Genomic DNA, 20,317 nt, shown 5'->3' with positions numbered 1-20,317 from the left:
AGAGAGAGAGAGGGGGAAGCAGGCTCCCTGCTGAGCAGAGAGCCCAATGCGGGGCTTGATCCCAGGACCTTGAAACCATGACCTAAGCTGAAGGCAGAGGCGTAACCCGCTGAGCCACCCAGGCTCCCCATTAAAGTATGAATTTTTTTTATCATTGGAAATATTGTCACGAATATGATACAAGATCTGAAGAGAATCCCATATAAGGAATTCAAAATAGAATTCTAGTTCATTTCCCATTTCAAAGGTCTCTGGTAACTTCCTATAACAGGAATATAATGCAGACTCCTTCCATGTCCTACACAGCCCTGCTTGTTCTGGTTCTTGCTTATCTCTGGGATCCTCTCTTCCCATTGCCTCCCTATTGCTTGCTTCTCTAGTCATACAAGAATTTTCTAGCTTCTTTAACATGTCAAGATTGTTCCTGCCTCAGGGCCCTTGTCCTGGCTTTCTCTCTACTTGTGATGCTCCTCTCCCAGACTTCAGATGGCTCTTTTCCGCATTAGTCAAGCCTTGGTTCAATGTCACCCACTCAGAGAGGTTTTCTTGACACCCTACCTGAAAGAGGCCCCATGCTCACTCCATCAACCTCTATTTACTTACCTTGTCTTTTTTCATAATACAACTCTCTGAAAGTATTTAGCATATGTGTTAATTGTATCATTCTCCATTTTAATATATAATCCCAAAAGGCAGCAGATTTTCATCACTCTGTCCTGAACACTTAGAACAGAATCTGGCACATAGTAAATTCTTAGCATTTATATCTTGAAAAAAATATGATCAATGAATGATTATACACTTAGTGACTACTATTATAAGGGGGCAGTATTAATTTAGAATAATTAATTTTAAAATTAAATTAAATTAACTTAAATTAAATTTTAAAATTTGAGTGACAGTTACACTTCATGCATTCAAACATTTAAGCTTTTTCAGGGAAACACATACGCCAGTCCAGATATTTATTAGTAATATTATGTCATAGAGAAAAAGGAACAATAGTGTTGAAGTCTGCTGTCATCAGAAAATGCCAATGTATATGCAACTGTTTTTTTTTTCAAGATTAAAGACCCCATATTCACAACTAAAGTGGATTATCTGATGCTTCCTCAGCAAAGGAAGACTCAGGCTTCCCTAAGGCTAAAAAAACATAAGTTTATGTAATTCCAGCAATCATTTGCTCAAATCCACACAGTTATCACTAAAGGTCACAGGAAAGCTCATTTTGTTTCATTTCTGATTAAAATGATGGAACTTATGTAGGTGGCCTTCTCAGAAAATCAACAGTCTTTAAAACCTCATTTTTAATAAGTAATCCATTTTATATTTTCTTTTTCATAAATTTATTTTACTTATAGACATATAATTTTTCATGAAGGCATTATATGCAGTCATACTCATACATATTGTGTGCAAGGTTTTTTTTTTGCTGTTGTTGTTCTTTATGCTGTTTAGCTTCTCATTTCCCCAATTTAGTTATCCCCTGTATGGTAACCTATGTTGGCAAATGCGTGTGTGCATGTATGGACCATGGAAGTCATTGTTAAAAATCTAATTTATTTTCTGGTATGTTCTCATTCACATTCACACGCAGATAGATAGACAGATAGACATCTAAAACATTATAGACATTATAGGTATTAATCCTTTGTCATCTGTATAAAAAATATGTCCCAGATCACTTCTGACTCCAACAATATTTTGAGTAGCCCCATTCTTCCCAGACTCTCCACCTTATAGTTTTAAAACACTGGACATAACTAACCAAATAAGCATAAGGAGACTCTGAAAGGTATAAATAAAAGGGCAGACTGTAAGAAATAATATTGTTTAAATGTTCATATTATCCAAAGCAGTTTACAGACTCAGTGGAATCCCTATCAGAATTCCAATGGCATTTTTTCAGAGCCATAAAAAAGAATCCTAAAATTTCTATGGAAACACAAAAGACCCAAACAGCCAAAGCAGTCCTGAGAAAGAAGAATGGAGCTGGAGGAATAACAGTTTCTGATAACTATATTACAAAGTTATGGTAATCAAAGCAGTATGGTGTTGACATAAAAACAGACATATAGATCAGTGGAAAGAACCAAGAAGAGCCCAGAAATAAACCCACACATATGGTCAATTAATTTATGACAAATGAGCAAAGAATATATAGTGGGGAAACGATAGTCTTCAATAAATGGTGATGGGAAAAATTTTGCCACATGCAAAAGGATGAAACTGGACCCTATCTTATACCACTTATAAAAATCAACTCAAAGTGGATTAAATATTTAAACATAAAACCCAAAACCATAAAATTCTTAGAAGAAAACATAGAAAGTAATCTCCTTGACATTGGTCTTAGCAATGCTTTTTCTTTTTTTTAATTTGGCACCAAGAACAAAGACAAACAAACAAAAATAAAGAAGTGGGATGGAATTACATCAAACTAAAAAGTTTTTTTCACAGCAAAGAAAACCCTCAGGAAAATAAAAGGCAACTTATGGAAGGGGAGAAAATATTTATAAATCATATATCTGATGAAGAATTAATATCCAAAATACATAAAGAACCCATATACATGAAAAGCAAAAAAAAAAAATCTGATTTAAAAATGGGCAAAGGAATTGAATAGACATTTTTCCAAAGAAGACATACGATTAACTGACAAGCACATGAAAAAGTACTCAACATCACTAATCATGAGGGAAATGCAAATCAAAACCACAATGAGATATCACTTCATACCTGCTAGTTGTTAGAATGGCTATTATCCAAAAGACAAAAAATAAATTCTGGCAAGGATGTGGAGAAAAGAGGAACCTTACACACTATTGGTGGGAATTTAAATCAGTTCAGCTCCTATGGAAAAAAATATGGACGTGGCTCAAAAAATTAAAAGCAGAACTACCAGATCCAGCAGTGGCCACTTCTGGGTATATATCTGAATGAAGTAAAATCACTATCTTGAAGAGATGTTTGCACCCCCATGTTCATTGCAGCATTATTCCTAATGCCAAGGTATGGAAACAGCCTAAGTGTCCATCAGCAGATAAATGGGAAAAGAAAATGTGATATACATGGAATGCAGTGTTACTCAGCCATAAAAAATGAGATCCCACTATTTGCAGCAACATAGATGAAACTTGAGGGCACTATGCTAAGTGAAATAAGTCAGGCAAAGAAAGGCAAATATGTATGATCTCACTTAAATGTAGAATCCAAACAAAAAACAAAACAAAACAAAATAGAACAGAATAGATTTGTGGTTCCCAGAGGTAGGAGGTTGGGATGGCTGAAATGGGTGAAGTTGGTCAAAAGGTACAAACTTCCAGTTACAAGATAAATAAATCCTGAAAATGTAACATACAGCATGATAACTATAGTTGACAGTATTGTATTTCATAGCTGAAAGTTGCTAAGAGCGTAAATCTTAAAAGTTCTCATCATAAGAAAGAAACTATGTGAAGTGATGTATATTAACTAAATGTGGTGATCGTTTCATGATACATGCATATATTAAATCGTATACATATACTACATATACCTTAAACTAATACAATGTTATATGTAAATTATTTCTCAAAAAAACTAGGGGAAAAAACCTGCCATAACGAACCAAACACGCATAGGAAGATTCTGAAAGGTGGAAAGAAGGCAGACTGCTGAGGGACCTTGGGACTTGAGGGACAATCTGACAGTTAATTCCTTGGGTTTCCTTATTGCCACCCATATATCCTGGAGAGGACACTGTGGAGACCTCCCACCCAAAACTGTCAACAAGAAAAGACCAAAAAGTAAAAATTTCCAAGAGCCTGTTGCCACTAGCTAAAGACCAGGAGAAGGTTGGTGTAACAACAGAAAACATTTTGCAATACCTGCCTTGCTCCAACCAAGCACAAGCAGAAACACTGCAACATCCGCTCACCTCCCACCACCACCCCTTCCCTGTTTTCTCAGGGAGGACTGGGGATTTGATTGCTATTCCCTGCCTGGCTGAAGTTGGTGGTGCTCTGATCCTCTGTTGTGGTAAGATTGTCAAATCTTAGCGGGGAGTCAGCCTTCCATCACCTTCCTGGCAGAAGCAGGCAACAATTCCCCTGCAGGATGGAACAGATGGCCCAAGCAGAGAGCTGGTCTTCCACCCCTCCCAAGCCTTCTGTGCTTTGGTTCTCCTCCCAGAGTAGTGTTAGCAGGGTCCAGGGGTAAGCCCCGCCTCTTCCACCACAGTGAGGACACTGAACCCAAAGCAAGACTAGTTGGTACTCTGCTTCTCCTTACTCAAAATAAATGAAAAAAATATCCTGTGTTCATGAATGCAAAGTGGTATAGCCTCTGTGAAATACAGTGTGGTGGTTTCACAAAAATTAAACACAGAATTATTATATGATCCAGTAATTCCACTTCTGGGTACATACCCCAAAGAGCTGAAAATAGTGACTCAGGAAGATATTTGTAGGAGTCCTGGGTAGCTCAGTCAGTTAAACGTCTGACTTCAGCTCAGGTCATGATCTCAGAGTCCTGGGATAGAGCCCCGTGCCAGGCTTCCCACTCAGTGGGGAGTCTGCTTGTCTATCTCTCTCTGCCCTTCCCCCCACTCATGCTCTCTCTTTCTCTCTCTCAAGTTAACAAATACAATCTTTTTTTAAAAAAAGATATTTGTACACTTCTATACATAACAGCATTATTCCTGAAAGTTAACAGGTAGAAATGTCCATCAAAAGATAAATGGGTAAACAAACTATGGTACATACATACCACAGAATATTTATTCAGCCTTAAAAAAGCAGGAAATTTTGATAGATGTTACAATATAGCTGAACCTTAAAAGCCTTATGCTAAGTAAGACAATAAAACAAATATTATATGTTACCTCACATGAGATACCTATCTTAGTCAATTCCATAAAGACAGATAGAAGGGTGATGGCAAGGGTTAAGGGTAGGGGACAATGGGGAGCTGTCGTTTAATGGGTACAAGAGTTTTGTTTGGGAAGATGAAAAACTTCTGGTAATGGATGGTAGTAATGGTTGCCCAACAATATGAATGCACCTAATGCTGCAGAACTATTCCTTTTAAAGTGGTTAAAATGGTAAATTTGGCTATATATGCTTCAGCATAATTAAAACATTTTTATTGGGCTGCCTGGGTGGCTCAGTGGGTTGAGCCTCTGCCTTCAGCTCGGGTCATGGTCTCAGGGTCCTGGGATGGAGCCCCGCTCTGGGCTCTCCATTCAGCAGGGAGCCTGCTTCCCTTCCTCTCTCTCTCTCTGCCTGCCTCTCTGCCTACTTGTGATCTCTGTCTGTCAAATAAATAAATAAAATCTTTAAAAAAAATTATTTGTAAAGGTGCAAAATAGCTTTGAAATTTATATTTGAAGGGGGGATATATAGGCATGATCTGGCCAGACTGACTGGATATTTGGGTTAGATGTGCTGAGCAAAGGTATCTATAGATTTCAGTATTTTTAAGAGCATCCAGAGTGTGTACATACACTGAATTGAAATGGTCTTGAAATTATTCAATTATAAGGTACTATCAAAATCTTGAAATTGCAGAGTCTGAGTAATGGGTATATGTGGGTTCACTACTACTATCTCTATTTTGTCTGTTTTCATAAATAAAAAGTTTTCTTTAATGTGAAGAAAGGCTATATACTGTATCCCCCCAACCTTGTGATATATGTGATACGTTTCCAGGTCCAGCTGTGGAGACAGTAAAAGGATCAGTGGTTACCAGAGCTTCGGTGGGGGAGGGGTGGAGGGCAAAAATGTGGAGCACACAGGAGTTTTAGGATGGTGAACCTATTCTGTATGATACCATAGTGGTGGATAAGTTACATTATGTATCTGTCAAGTCCTGTAGAACATACAACACAAAGAGTCAACCCTGATGTAAAACGGGGACTTTAATTGAGGATAATAATGTATCAATATGGGTTCACCAAATTTAACATGTGTATTATAATACTACTAGATGTTAATAACAGGGGAAAACATGGGGGATGGAAGCAGGTATGTGGGAACCCTCAGTAATTTCTCATCAAGTTTTTGTAAACCTAAAAAAACTCTGAAGAACCAGATCCATTAATTAAAAAAAATATGTAGATGATTTGAAAAGACACTTCACCACAGAGGATATACAGATCAGAAAAACATTCGAAATGATGCTCAGCATCATTTGTCATTAGGGAAATGCAAATGAAACTTCAGTGAGATTCAGCTGCAAACTAATTGCAATAGCTAAAATACAAAAATCTGAAAATATCAAATGTTGGGGAGGATGTAGAGCTAAAGGATCTCTCATTCACTGCTGGTTGAAATGAAAAATATACAGCCACTTTTTTCATGTAAGATGTATTTTTAATAATGTCTTAAAAATGATACGTTATTCTAGCAATGAGATATGTTTAACAATTCAGTATTGCATGAAATAGATAATAGAATATGCAAGAGAAAACTACACAATTGGGGAAAATCTTAATCAAAGCCAGATTTTCTAAAATTTCAAGACAAATATTAGGATTCCTGGCTGCTAAGAACATACCAGTAACATAGTCTCAAAATACAACCAATAGATAAATACAGATAAAATCTTATTGTTTTATTAAATTAATTTATATACTAAGATTATATGACTGATGTGTAGTACAGGACAACACTATGAAGCTCTTCTGATTGCTTGACTTTACATTTTATATCCATGCAGGTAAATAATGTGGAGACATTGCCTTATGAAAGTGACACATACATAAGAGAAGAAATATTCTGCTTAGACCCGATTTTAATAAGCTATGAAATAAATTGTTCAAAATACATTCTGTGTGAAGTTAAGAAGGCAGCATTTATATGACATTCTGGAAAAAGTAAGAAGATAGACAGAAAACAAATCCTAGTTTCCAGAAACTGGGGTCAGAGTGGGTGATCGACTCCAAAGGTGAGGCTCAGGGACTTCACCAAATTGCTGTGCTTGCCAATATTTTATTCCTCGTTGTTGGTCTGTAATATTGCATTGTATGGATGTGCCTCAACTTGTTAAGCCCCTCAGCCATGGAAGGACATTTGAGTTGTTTGCAGCTTTTGGCAAATATGAAAAGAGATACTATAAACATTCCTGTGTTTTTGTGTGAATGTACATTTTTTATTTCTCCCAGGAGTGGGGCTGCTGAATCAAATAGTTAAGTGTACATTTGTTAGAAGGTACCAAGTCGTTTCCCACAGCGACTCTGCAATTTTAAATTCACAAGGGTGATGCATGAACATTCGACTTGTTCTCAGCCGTGCTAACACTTAGTGTCAGTGTATTTTCAACAATTCTCACAAGCATGTTGCATCCTACTGAGCTTTTAATTTGCTTTTCTCTAGTGGCTAATGATGGAGGAGATCTTTTCATGTGCTTATTTAAAACTGTATGTCAGTTTTAGTGAAGTATCCATTGATGTATTTTGCCCATTAAAAAAATTGGATTGTTTTCTAATTTTTGAATTTCAAGAGCCCTTTATGTATTCTGGATAAAGGTCTATTGTTGTATGTATGATTTGCAATTTCTTTTTCAGTCTGTAGCTTGCCTTTTTCTGTTGTTAAGAGTGTCTCTCTCAGAGTGATTTTTTTTTTTTTTTGTAATATTGAGGATGTCTGATAAAGCATTCTTTCTTTTTGAATCAAGATTTTGGTGTCATTTTTGAGATACCTTTGCCTAATTCTAGGTCACAAGATTTCCCCGTTCATTTTCTTTTAAGAAATCTTAGATTTTAAAAGAATTCCCTTTTTTTTTTTTCTGATTCTGGGCAATCATCAAGGGGTATACACAAAGGAAGGATTGAGGGGAACTTTCACCAGGGATTGAAAGTTCCCCTCAATCCTTCCCAGTCCCACCTTGTCCCTGCTATCAGCTCTGGGAAGACCCAGGCCTTGTCACCTGGGGGTGGTGTTTATGGACTTCTATCTTGGGAGCCTCAGGGAGGTGCAGCTTTTTGTCTAACGGAAAAGGCCTCAGTTCAGCAGAGTTTAAGAGTACTAGACTCTGCCATGCATTAAGGTGAGGACCTAGAAGGGCAGAGAGAACCTCTCACTACAGACAGATAGAACCTCAAAGACACCTGTCCCTACTGTCAGTCCTGAGAGACCCCATTCTTGGATAGCAGGCAGAGACAACCCTCTTTATCCCTTTGACTTCCTTTACTGGTGTCTCAGGGAGATGGTAACCTTGGCCTGGGGGGGGGGGTCACCCTCAGGTCAACAGGAAAGAAGGGATGCAGTTTCTGTCAGGAGTAAATACCATGACCTTGAGGAGAACTGAGGGAACCTCCCACCCTAATACACATGGGACCTCACAGAATCCAGCCTTTCTTTGCTGTCAGTCCTGGAAAATAATTTTTTTTTAACATTGAGGAAGCCTAATATATTTTTTTTCTTTATGAAAAATCCTTGATGTCACGTTTAAAACATCATTGCCTTAACCCCACTTCGTAAAATTTCTGCCCATGTTTCTTTTAAAGATTTTATAACTTTCAATTTACCTTCTGGCTTGATGATCCATTTTACACATATTTTTATATAAAAGGTAAGATTTGGATAGATTTTTTGGCATATAGATGTTTCATTGCTCTAGTATCATTTATTCAAAACAGTAACTTTTCTCAAATTGTCTTTAGACCTTTGTAAAAATTCCATGGGCCATATTGGAGTTTTCTTCCAGACTCTCTGTTCTTTTCCAATAAAATATATGTCTATCCGTAACCAATAGCACTCTGTCTTGGTTACTGTACCATTATAGTGAATCTTAAAATTGGGCAGTGTGGTTCTTTTCATTTTATTTTAGTTCTAAATTAAAAATTGTTTAGAAACCTAACAAAATAATTACAAGATCTATGTGAAGACAGCCATAAAACTATGACAAAGGAAATCTAAATAAATGGAACAATATTTCATGTCCATGGAAGAAAGACTCAATATTGTTAAAATATCAGTTCTTCCTAGCTTGATCTATAAATTCTATGCAATCTCAATCCAAATCCTGACAAGTTATTTTGTGGATAGCTCCTGACTGATTCTAAAGTTTATGTGGATAGCCAAAAGACTCAGATATGTCCGCACATTATTGAAGGAGAAGAACAAAGTCAGCAAACTGACACTAATCAACTTGAAGACATAATCTAAAATTACAGTATCAAGACAGTGTGATATTGATGAAAGAATAGACAAATCGAAGAAACTCAGTTGAGAACCCAGAAATAGACCTACACAGATGTAGTCAACTGACCTTTGACAAAAGAGCAAAGGCATTTCAATTAAGAAAGAATGGCGTTTTCAATACATGAACGAGTGGTGCTGGAACAACTGGACATCCACATACAAAACAAAAAAAAAAAGACACAGACCTTACACACTTCACAAAAATTAATGAAAAATAGATCACAGACTTAAATGTAAAACGCAAAAGATAACATAAGAGAAAGCATAAGTGACGTTGGTTTTGGTGATGACTTTTTGGATACAACCCCAAGAGCAGCACCCATAAAAAAAAAGATTGATAAGTTGAGCATCATTAAAATGTAAAAGTTCTGCTCTGTAAAATCCACTGTTAAGAGACTGAAAGGACAAAGTAGAAACAGAGATTAAAGCTTTGTAAAACAAATATCTGATTAAGGACATGTCTACAAAATATACACAGAACCCTCAAAACTCAACAATAACAAAATAAACAACCCAATTTTAAAATGGACCAAAGATCCAAAAAGACATCCCAGCAAAGAATACATAGAGAATGCAAATAAGAATATGAAAAGATGCTGAAAATCCTATGTCATCAGGGAATTACAAAGTAAAATAATAATGAGATACCACCACACATATTCATTTGACTAAAAACAAAGCCACTGAAAGCACCAAATGCTGACAAGGATGTGGAACAACATGAACTCTCCTTTGCTTGTTTTAGTAAAAAATGGTAGAACCATTTTAGTGACATCATTGTATGAAGCTATTCACATGCTGTTCTGGAAAAGGAGAAAGGATAGATACAGAAAACAGATCATTACTTCTACAAGCTTGCCTGAGAAGTGTTGATTGACTACAAAGGGGATGCACAGGAGAATTCTAAGCCCACAGAAGGGTTATGTATGACCTTTGCGTGGTAGAGATAGGACTCTCTGTGTTAAAATACACACAACTTTATATCACAATGAACTCTGATAGATGATTTAAAAAAGCAGCAACCAGGGGTTGGATTTTTTAAAAGGATCACTGGTTGCTGAGAAGAGAAAGGATTTCCCAGGGCCAGGGTGGAGGCCAAGGCAGCAGGGAGGCAACCTTTGCTGAAGTGGAGGTGGGAGATGATGGGGGCTTCGCCCACAACAGTAGCCATGGAGACCTGCCGCAGCCAATGGATTTGGACGGAATTTTAGAGTTTAATAGGACAGAAACTCGTGATGGGTTGCATGGAGGTTAAGGGAAAGAGAGGCACGATTGTGTCAATAAAAATTTCGCAATCTTTGATTCTGACCAAAACGTGGAGTCCTGATCTGGTTTGTAGAAATTATCGCCAGATACTGTCCACGTACAGTTTCTAACGTCTCCGACCCCCACACACTTTTCTCCTTGCAATCGGAGAATGCCCTCCACCCCGCGCCCACCACACCCTCATCCATGGTGACTGTGGCAAACCTACTCTGGCAGAGCCAGAGTGTTCACGGAGGCTGACCGGAAACGCAGGAAGAGGCTCTGAAGGAGGGTCATTCAGGGGCTGTTTGGAGAGCAGTTGTGTTCCCTCTGTGGAGAGCTTCCTGACTGTCCCAAGGATTCCCACAGAAGCATTAACGTCAATCTCTCCTGAACAGGAGTCTCCCTTCTGAGATCAGGAAGGAAAAGCACAGTCGCCATTTTTCTTTCATCTTCCAGGGGAAGTGCTCCCTTCCCGGCACCTCGGAGGAAAGACCTTGAGTGTCGTCCCCAAGGGCGTGGAGGCCAGAGCTGGAACTCAGCCACCAGCTGTCTCCATTGGGAAGCGGAGCTCTCCCATCTGAGCTTTACCACCGTCACAGGGGCTGAGGTCTCACTCGCCATTCTTACGTGAGGATGGCCTAAATGCTCCTGAGGCGCTGACACCCTACCTGAGGAAGAATGCCAACTCTGGAACAGCGAGCAGGCCCTGGGGAGAGTGGTTCTGGAGATGACTCCACCTTCAGTGAAATCAACGGCCAAGCCAAAGAATACCTCTTCTGGAATCTCAGGGCTCCTGAATTTTGCTGAGGGTCCCGACACCAATAAGAGCAGCTGGAAAGAAGTATGTGGAACAGGAAAGACAATGTGATAGGATCACAATTTGTTCAGTTTGCTGATATGAAAGACTTATTGGGGAATCTATTTTACATATAATTCAAAATTAGATTTAAATTTCAGATGCTTAGCAAGTCATTGGGGTAAGTGGAAGTTTTGTTTTGTGTAACTCTTCCCCTGTGAGTTGGAATAGAGTGAGGCAGAGGCCTCGGCCCTTTATAATGTGGTACAGGCCTTGGGGCTATGGTATCTGCTGGTTGAAGCCTTACCTCTATAGGGCACAGGTCAGGCTTTCTCTTTAATTCTGATTAAAATGATGTGTATATGTCATAAGAAAGATTAACCAAAAGTAAAAAAATTTTTTCATTTGTCACCACAGAAGAAAAACCCTCTAGATGTTTACATTTTTCAAAACAGAATTCTCTCAAAATAGTTTGCATTTGAAATACAGACTAAGAAAGTGGTAGATAGGTACACATTTTTATTCAAAAATAAATTTTCCTAATCTACAGTACTGCATTTGAAAACTTGGAGAGCTAAACTTTGGATGCTAGAACAGTTTTGTTTAGAGTTTTCATGTCTGAGGTGCAAAGGAGACCTAACCATGTATATTCCCTCATTTTACAGAGGGGAGCTGTGAAAGTCTAAGTTTGCTTAAATGCACAGTTTAAATTAGAACCCAATTTTACCAATTCCCAGTGTAGTGCACTTTGAAGCGCTTTTTATTTTTTGCTGTCTATCATGGTTTTACTAAATCAATCTCCCTTTCTCTTCTACCTTTTTTTCCTCTGTAATTAGAAGCCTTTCTGAGTCCCTCTTCTTCCAGTTTCTATCTTTATGCTTGTTTTCTTACATTTGTATTATTTTTATTCTTTGTGGGCTTTTCCCTATGCCACATCTTTTTATCAATCATTACCTCCTCTCGTTTTTTCATGTGACAATAGAAACTTGGAAATTTCCTTCAAAAAATATATTTGAAAACAGGAACAGTTTCTTTCTGTGTCTGTGCTTTGAGGTAATAAAATTGGAGATGAAACTTTCACAGCCGAGAGAAAGAAGGTGCTTTGACAATTCCATCAAAAAGTTTTCCAAACAAATTTTTCTTTAAAAATATGCTGGGTTTTTTTTTTAATGTCTTTGATTACTGTACTTCTTAAGTATGAAAAACCATCTCCTGGACTCATTTCATTCAGGAGGAAATGCACTGCAATCAGTATTTGAGATTTTTCAGGCTCCTATTGTAACCAGACTGACGTGAGTTCACTCCTTGGTGAGTTGGAAACTGCAACCAGCTGAGCTGTCATACAAAGAAAACTTGCTTTGTAACAAAAACGGAGATCACAGGGAGTGATTTCCAAAGCTGTGACTCCGGAGCAAGGATGAATGGGTTCCTTTTATTTAGGGTTAGGATGAATATTTAGATAGAGAAGCCTTGTCATTGTATGTAGAGGTGGGCATAAGGTCACCCATACCCATTAAGGAAACATGACCTATACATAGCATTGTCACAGGATCACGGGGTTCTTGTCTCATGGAGTGGAAGAATGAGTCTCACAGACACAGAAGGGTGAAGTGCAGGAAAGTTTATGAGGTGAAGGTGAGAATTGAACGGAAAGAAAAAGCTCTCTAGGGTGAGAGGGGTCCGGAATGGGTTGCCCCTGAGGGCTTCAAGGGGCGCTCTTTTATTGAGAACGGACTGGGAAGCCTGTGGCCTTGAGATTCTTGTGCCGTCCTGGTTGGTTCCCTTGTCTCTCTTGTCTCCACTTGGCCAGGAATAGTTCCGGGCCCCAGTCAGGGGAGTCAGGAGCCTCCTCTATCTCCTGCCTAGGCCTTCACCCCCTCCCCACTCATGGGACAGGACCTGTGGGCCGAAAGAGCTGCCCCGGGACTGTGAGCGGTGACTGATGGTCTCCGTTTTGATTTGTGGCGTTTAGAGCCAGTGCAAGTCCCCAGGGAATCGGGAAGCAAGGCGTTCGGGACTTGGAGGGGCCCGCTGCTGCTGAGAGGAGGTCGCTTTTAAACATGAAGGCACTAAGGCGACCACAAGTTCCTGGAGGAAGGGCACACACTCTGCGGGTGTCAGGTTCTCTATCAGTGGGCTGCCAGCTGTAAGGAGATTTTAAGTTACATTTCTTTTGCCTTTGTTTCCCACATCAGTATGTTATGTAAATGAGGCTTCTGCTCCTCCTTAGGCGGGGATTTTAGTATTATAAGGAGGGAAAGTTTGTTGTCTGTCACTTTAGAGGTCACTCCATGATCCGTCTGTGCCAGCACAAGTCACGGGTTAAGTTCAAACTGGTCTGGGTGGTGTGGGCTGGCTGGAGGTCCTGTCAGGGCGGTCACTACTACCATTTCAAGGTCAGTTCCACTTCCCATTCGCCAGAGTTAAGAGATGAGCTAGAAGGAAGAGCCTAAGGAAACGTGTGGGACAGAGGTTAGCAAGTCAGGTCTTGTGGTCTCCCTGGCGACACTATGAAATGTGGCTCCTACTTAGAAAACATGAGTTGAGGTTGGAAAATTAAATTGCTCAGCTATTTAGTTTTTTTACAATACTGTCTATACAACCTAAGCTTTAAAACCTTTCCCAGGGCCTTTTAATTCTCCTAGTCAATTGATTGGCTGCCAGAGATTGAAGCAGCAGTGACTTTTCTGCAGTTGTCAAAGGTGTTGCATTAGAAGGCCAAGCCAGCCCCATTTGGCAGTAACATGCTTACAGACAGTCTACAAAAGGTGAATATGCGGAGTTGTTTGAATTAAATAAGAATACCCAAACTGTTAACATGGTTACCGTAAAGAAAAGTATGTTGTTTTTACCCAGTAGTACTGTGATGTTATGACTCATAAGAAAATATATTTGGTCATTCAGATGACCAAAATATATTTCTCATGTGTATTTGGTCTTGATACATGGTTTGTGGCCCATAGCTCCCCAAACTATTGGAACTTCTTAAGTGTTAGGCCCATAAAGTTGTCTTTTGTTATGTTAATGGAGGTGACTTTTGGATCCCACCAGAGGATAGAGGCTGATTTACTGGAAGACTAACCCTGTGAGATGAAGGTTAGAACCATGGAGGGGAGAGGGGCTAGAGATTGAATCAGTCAGTGGCCAAAGGCTTAAACAATCCTGACTTTTCAATGAAGCCTCCAGAAAGGCCCAGAAGGACTGAATTTGGGGAGATTAAGGTTGGCGAACACCAGGAGATTGGGGTGAGTGGTGCCCTGGAGAGGGCAGGGGAAGCCCTGCATCCCTTCGCCAGACCTCACCTGATGTATCCTCATCTGACTGCTAATTCATAGCCTTTATCATACCCTTTAATGGCAAACATAAGTGTTTCTCTGAGTTCTATGAACCGTGCTAGGACATTAAAATAACCTAAGAAGCAGGTTGTTGGAATCTTCAATATATAGCCCATGGGTCAGAAGTACAGGTAACATCCATGTCGATGCAAAAGTTGGGTATTCATCCTTTCTGAGGGCTGAGTAATATTCCATTGTGTATATGAACCACATCTTCTTTATCCATTCATCTGTTGAAGGGCATCTCAGCAAATAATGAATCATGGAACACTATATCAAAAACTAACGGTGTACTGTATGGTGACTAACATAACGCAATTTAAAAAAAAAAAGAAGAAGAAGCGCAGGTAACAGCCTGGGGCTTGGATCTAGCCTCTGAAGAGGGTGATGGAGAGCAGTCTTGTAACACTGAGTCCTTAATCTGTGGAATCTGATGCTAGCTCCCAGTAGATGGTGTCAGAATTGAGTTAAATTCTCAGACACCCTGCTTGTATTTGAGAATTGCTTGGTGGTATGCCCCCCCCCCCCACACACACATTGGAATTGGGTCTTGGAAGTCAAAAAGAAGAACCAGTCACAGAGGTTTTATAAATGAATAAGCTCATTGACGACCCAAGCACGTATGTTTTTTAGCGTGCTATATTTATATCCACCGATAATCTCACACAGTAAGAAAAGGTCACTCTGCTCTGGGTGTGTTTTCACATATGAATGTTGATTTTGGCTTCTGAGAATGTAGCTTTTTGATAGCAGCCTATTCATAAATGTCTGTTGTAGCAATAGGATACATTCGAAAGGCTTTTGAATCTAGAGAACAGCCCCAGGAAGTCTTTTTCCATCTGCCCTTGTGACAATTCGTCAATGATGTTTTAGTAGATTAGTGATCATCATTGCCTTATGAGGAAACACTCAGCATTCTTCACATTCAGAGCTATCTGATTTCCATATACTACCTTGTGGGAATCTTTTGGATTGTATTATGCCGTATAATTTTGACTCTCTCTTACTTTATTTTTCTTGGAGTTCTGAAAAATATATCAGGTCAACCATGATGCAAAAAAAATTCATAAATCAAATTATGTGGATATTAGGCATCTTTTAGTGGAACAAAACTTATTTCAATTCATCATCTATGGGTTCTGTGTGTGCCAATTCATCACTACAGCAATCTTGTCAGTTTGTACCTTGGTAAATAATTATTTCTACATCCAGTCTTCTAAGGGATTTGGCAAGGTATCTTGCCAGCTGGGCCACATTAATGAAAAACAAACTGCTTATGATCTATGGCTATGGTTCATTCTCAGCTGACTAATATCACACTTATATGCACAGTGATTATACTGTTTGAAGCTGCATTTTCACATGAAAGCATTTTCTGCACACTTCAGAGAAAACTATTTTTACTTTGTCAGGAATGACTAGCAGATTGCCAACCTAACAATTGGAGAAACGATAGGTTGTTTATGTCTGTGGCCACACTAATAGAAATAGATAGTTCGCCAGAATCGTCATCTCTGGGTCATTTTATGCCTTGTGACTAATATTTATGTGCACACCAGAATCAGAATATCATGACCAGATGCCAAGAAAAAAAAAACATTATATGCCTTTGGCTGGGAAAATTGTTCTCTATCCACACATCCAGTAAGGTCATGTCAAGAAAATAATCACGGTTGTTATTCTCCACACATCTATATATCCTGTGAGTACAGCTTCCTTTGATATTAATAGAAGGTTCTTCTCTAGAAAAGGTACAAACCTGTGACTGCATAAAACGCTGTGATGCTTTTATCTGTGCACACACGTGCACACACACATACACTTTTGTTCATTTTCAAAGGAAAAATGAACTCCTGTCACAAACTTTTGTTTTAAAAAATTTACATTTAATCATTTGATTTTCTATGTAGAGATAATATTCTAAGTCCATTAGAAACCTAAGAAGTCACAATGACATTACCCTTTGGGAATGTGACCTAACTCTGAAATTTCTTATGGCCTAGAAAGTACCACGACATCTCCTTCCATAGAGGGAAGACATACAAACAAACCAGAATGATTCCAGCAGACACGTTGCCACATCGTCCATTTCGCTTTGACTTACATCGGATGCTCCTGCAGCCAGTTCCAATACGTGGGAACAATTTCCTACTTTTCTCTGCCTGAGGGTACCACCCCTCCCCTCCCACTCAGGGGCAGACTGTACATGCTATGGAATTAACACCCGCAGGAACTACTCTCACCAAATGAGGGACAGGAGTTGTTGAATAAATAAGCCAGTTTCTTCACTCCTTAGTAGAATAATTCTGAGGCATGTTCCATATTGTCCATCAGAAGATCACCAACAAGCTTGAGTTCTACTTGCTCACAGTGGTAACCCTCCTTGTCAATGCACTTTTATTGAATTGATTCTCTCACCTTTCTTTTTTCCCTACTGCCTCTCATGTTTCCTGTGATAACCTCCCAAATAAACTACTGTACTTAAGGCCAAATCCCCACATGAGAATCAGCTTTTGGAGGAATCCAAATTAAGATACAGACTTTAGTCAGTAAAGTAAGGAATGCAGGCAGTAAAGAAGAAACTCTCATACTATCTCCCCCAAACCAAATCTTTTAATTTTATTGCATTCACCAAGGTTAGCTATACTATGCTGCCTTTGTTTGAAATATTAAAAAGAAAACACTAAAGTTGATGACACTGTGTATAACCATCTGCTGAAGGCTTTTTGAGATTTCACCCATTAATTTTATTTCAGCTCTGACTTCTGTGCAGATAACTTCCAAATTTATAGTTCTGTCACACCTTCTTTTTCCCATTCTCTACTTGTCCTTTGGATATGTCTACCTGAATTATGGTTTTGATGCCACAGATCAAACATTTCTAAGGCTTATTCCTCATCCCCCGCCCCTTAGTCCAAACTAGTTCTTCTTCCTAACTCATCAGCAGTTTCCTGACCTCCAATCTTCAATCATCTGGTGCCACCTCGACTTTGCCTGTCTTATCCAATCAACAATCAAGTGCAAATTGCATCATAATACGTTGATCATCTGTTCTTATATTCCTCTGTTAACTCCCTTAGTTCTAGCTTGAGTTTAGACTAAGACAGCACCCTTATAATTGGTCTCTCTACCTAGTCCAGCTTGAGTTTAGACTATGATAACAGCTCTGTAATTGGTCTCTCTATCTAGTCCTTGCCCCAAATCCTTCATACTTACCAGTGTAGATTAATCTTCCTAAAACTCTGCCTGCTGCATGTAGAATAACATTCAAACATCTAAGCAAGGCATTTGAATTCCTCCAGAAACTGCATTCAGTCTGCCTTTGTTCCTAAATGTTCTCCACTTGAACAGTGTACTCTGACTAACTACTTACTCTTGCCTTGTTCTATTCGGTACTTTCCATGTTTATTATATTCTTCTAACTCTGGTCTGATGACAACTTACTCTAATCTCTAACAGACTTCTAAGATGTTATTTCTAGAAAAGTCCAGCCACTTTGTTTTACAGATGGACAAAATAAGGTCTGGAGAAGGCAGCGTGCTTTGCTTAAAAACCCAGATAATTAGTAACAGATGCAAGAGAGAGTAGAACAGTTTTCAGGGAGTATCATCTCAACTATTCTAAGACACAGCCCTCTGACCTGCCAGGGCAAGGACTCTCCATATAATTTGCATGACAATAGCACTGCCTCAAGTTTACTATTCAGCAATTTGAAAATGTCAATTTAGAAACTATTACTTCACTTCAACATGCTTTTCTCCCAAGGTAGATTTAAGACCCTCTAAGAACGAGGACCATATCTTATTCTTCCTTATAGAATCCAAATAATGGTAATGAATATGGAATACCAACAGTATTTTTGTGTGCACATGTAATGTGTCGGCCACTACGATAAGCTTTGTTGCCTACAGAATCCCATGTGAGTGTCATAACAACATTGTTGTCATTGGCTTCATACGTGATACAACGAAACTAAGAAGTTAAATAACTCTCCAAGGTCACAAAGCTAATAATTGTCATGGGCAGCCTTTAAAGTTAGCTTTATATAACTAAAATTTCTGAACTAATGGTTATTTTCCTAATCTATTCAATTATTTGGAAATTGGGACTATGGAATGACCATAGTCTGTTCACTGTTTCCAACTGAAATGTGAAATTTAATATGTAGACTAAATGTATTGCTTTATTCTGACATTCCTTTAACATTTGGTTTAGTGTGCGTCACAATTTCCCAACAAAACCAGGGCAAGAGGGTTCTTACCACAAATGACTACTGTCTGGTCTACCAGAGTCACTGTTTGTGAAGATGGGGAGAATCCAGTGCTCTGAGTAGAACAATGAGGTCTTTTGCACTTATTGTAGGAGCAATGCAGCCTGTAAGATAGCTGTGAAACCACTCTATCTCCATCAAGATGCTAAAATGTAGTATTAATTAAATAGCATCAAGAACTCTATGTTTCCTAGAATGTCGAATGACTTTTTCCATAAACAAAATCACGTCACTTCCTAGACTTTCATAAGCATTGTTATTTTGCAACTTAAATTCTAGATTGATAGCCTATCGTATCAGTGAAGAGCTTTTCTTGAATAATGTTTGAAAGAGTTTTGTATGATACAGTATCGTATACTTGAAACTTGCTAAAGGGGTAGGCCTTAAATTAAATCTTCTCAATACACTAACATATCACAGAAGTGATAACTATGTAGAGGTGATGGATATGTTATTTAGCTTGGTTGTAGTGATTTTTTTCACAATGCATACATACATCAAAACATCAAGTTGTGTACTTTATATGCAATTTTTATATGTCTAAAGACGTCTCCATAAAGTTGTTAAAACTAAAAAATTCACCATAACTCACACCCACCAAAAAAAAAAAAAAAATCTGTGTGTAGGTTGTGTTGATATATGCTTCAATTGTGGAGTTAAAAACAGTATCCAAACTGGTCAAATGACCTAAATTAGTCATTCTTAACCCTGATTGCCCATCAGAATAAACATAGTTTTAAAAAATTTCCATCCACACACCAGATCAGATAAATCAGAATATCTGTATGTGGGACCCCTGCACTGGTATTTTTTAGAAGCTCCAGGTGCAGCCAGGGTTGAGAATTACTAATGTAAGCAATATCCTGTCTAGTTTGAATATCTTCAGTAAAATGTCTTTTTAAAATCTTTGCATTTATGTGTGTGTGCGGTTGTAACATACTGATTCCTAATGATTACTATGCAGGATTTTACCCAAAGATTGTCTATTTCTTAACTTATTTTTTTTAGTATAAACTCTTCAAAACCTTTGTGCTCCTCTACCAATTTCAGTGATTAGTAGCTATTGACATTCTGTAGCAGGCCTAACACAATTGTTTCATCATGGTAGGAAGCAAACATCTGCAGCCCTAATTTAACATGCTAACACAGCTAACATTTCTTGAGCACTTACTGTGTTGCAGGCTTTGGTCAAAACACTTTACCTGAATTAAAATACCTACTGCAGGTAACCATCTAATAAGATTTCCTAATCTTATTAGGAAATTGAGATATAGGAAAAATATATGAGGATATTGAGACATAGGGAAAATACCTCGTTTGGGTCACAGAGTTGACAAATTGAAGGGCAGAGATCAGAAATTAGGGAGCTAGACCATGGAACCCATAGTTTCAGTCACTACCCTGTACTATTCTTCATATAAATTTCTTGTCATTCATATTCTTATTAAGGTTGGAGGGACCAGAAAAAGAAATTAGATTTGGT

The 20,317-nt window shown here is 38.6% G+C and overlaps 1 protein-coding gene across 1 annotated transcript in view; it reads right to left on the bottom strand.

Moving 5' to 3' along the window:
• LOC111158964 (CAP-Gly domain-containing linker protein 3-like) overlaps positions 1 to 10,639 on the bottom strand; it is a 113,923-nt gene extending 103,284 nt beyond the window's left edge. The window contains exon 1 of the mRNA XM_022521312.1: positions 10,553 to 10,639. Within this exon, the coding sequence (XP_022377020.1) occupies positions 10,553 to 10,639 (87 nt within the window). The remainder of the gene's footprint in view (positions 1 to 10,552) is intronic.
• Positions 10,640 to 20,317: the final 9,678 nt, after the last annotated feature.

The sequence above is a fragment of the Enhydra lutris genome, unplaced genomic scaffold, assembly GCF_002288905.1.
Source record: "Enhydra lutris kenyoni isolate GAN:26980312 unplaced genomic scaffold, ASM228890v2 scaffoldscaffold65, whole genome shotgun sequence".
NCBI lineage: Eukaryota > Metazoa > Chordata > Mammalia > Carnivora > Mustelidae > Enhydra > Enhydra lutris.
Note: the sequence above shows the minus strand (reverse complement) of the source record. Positions and strands in the feature narration are given on the sequence as shown.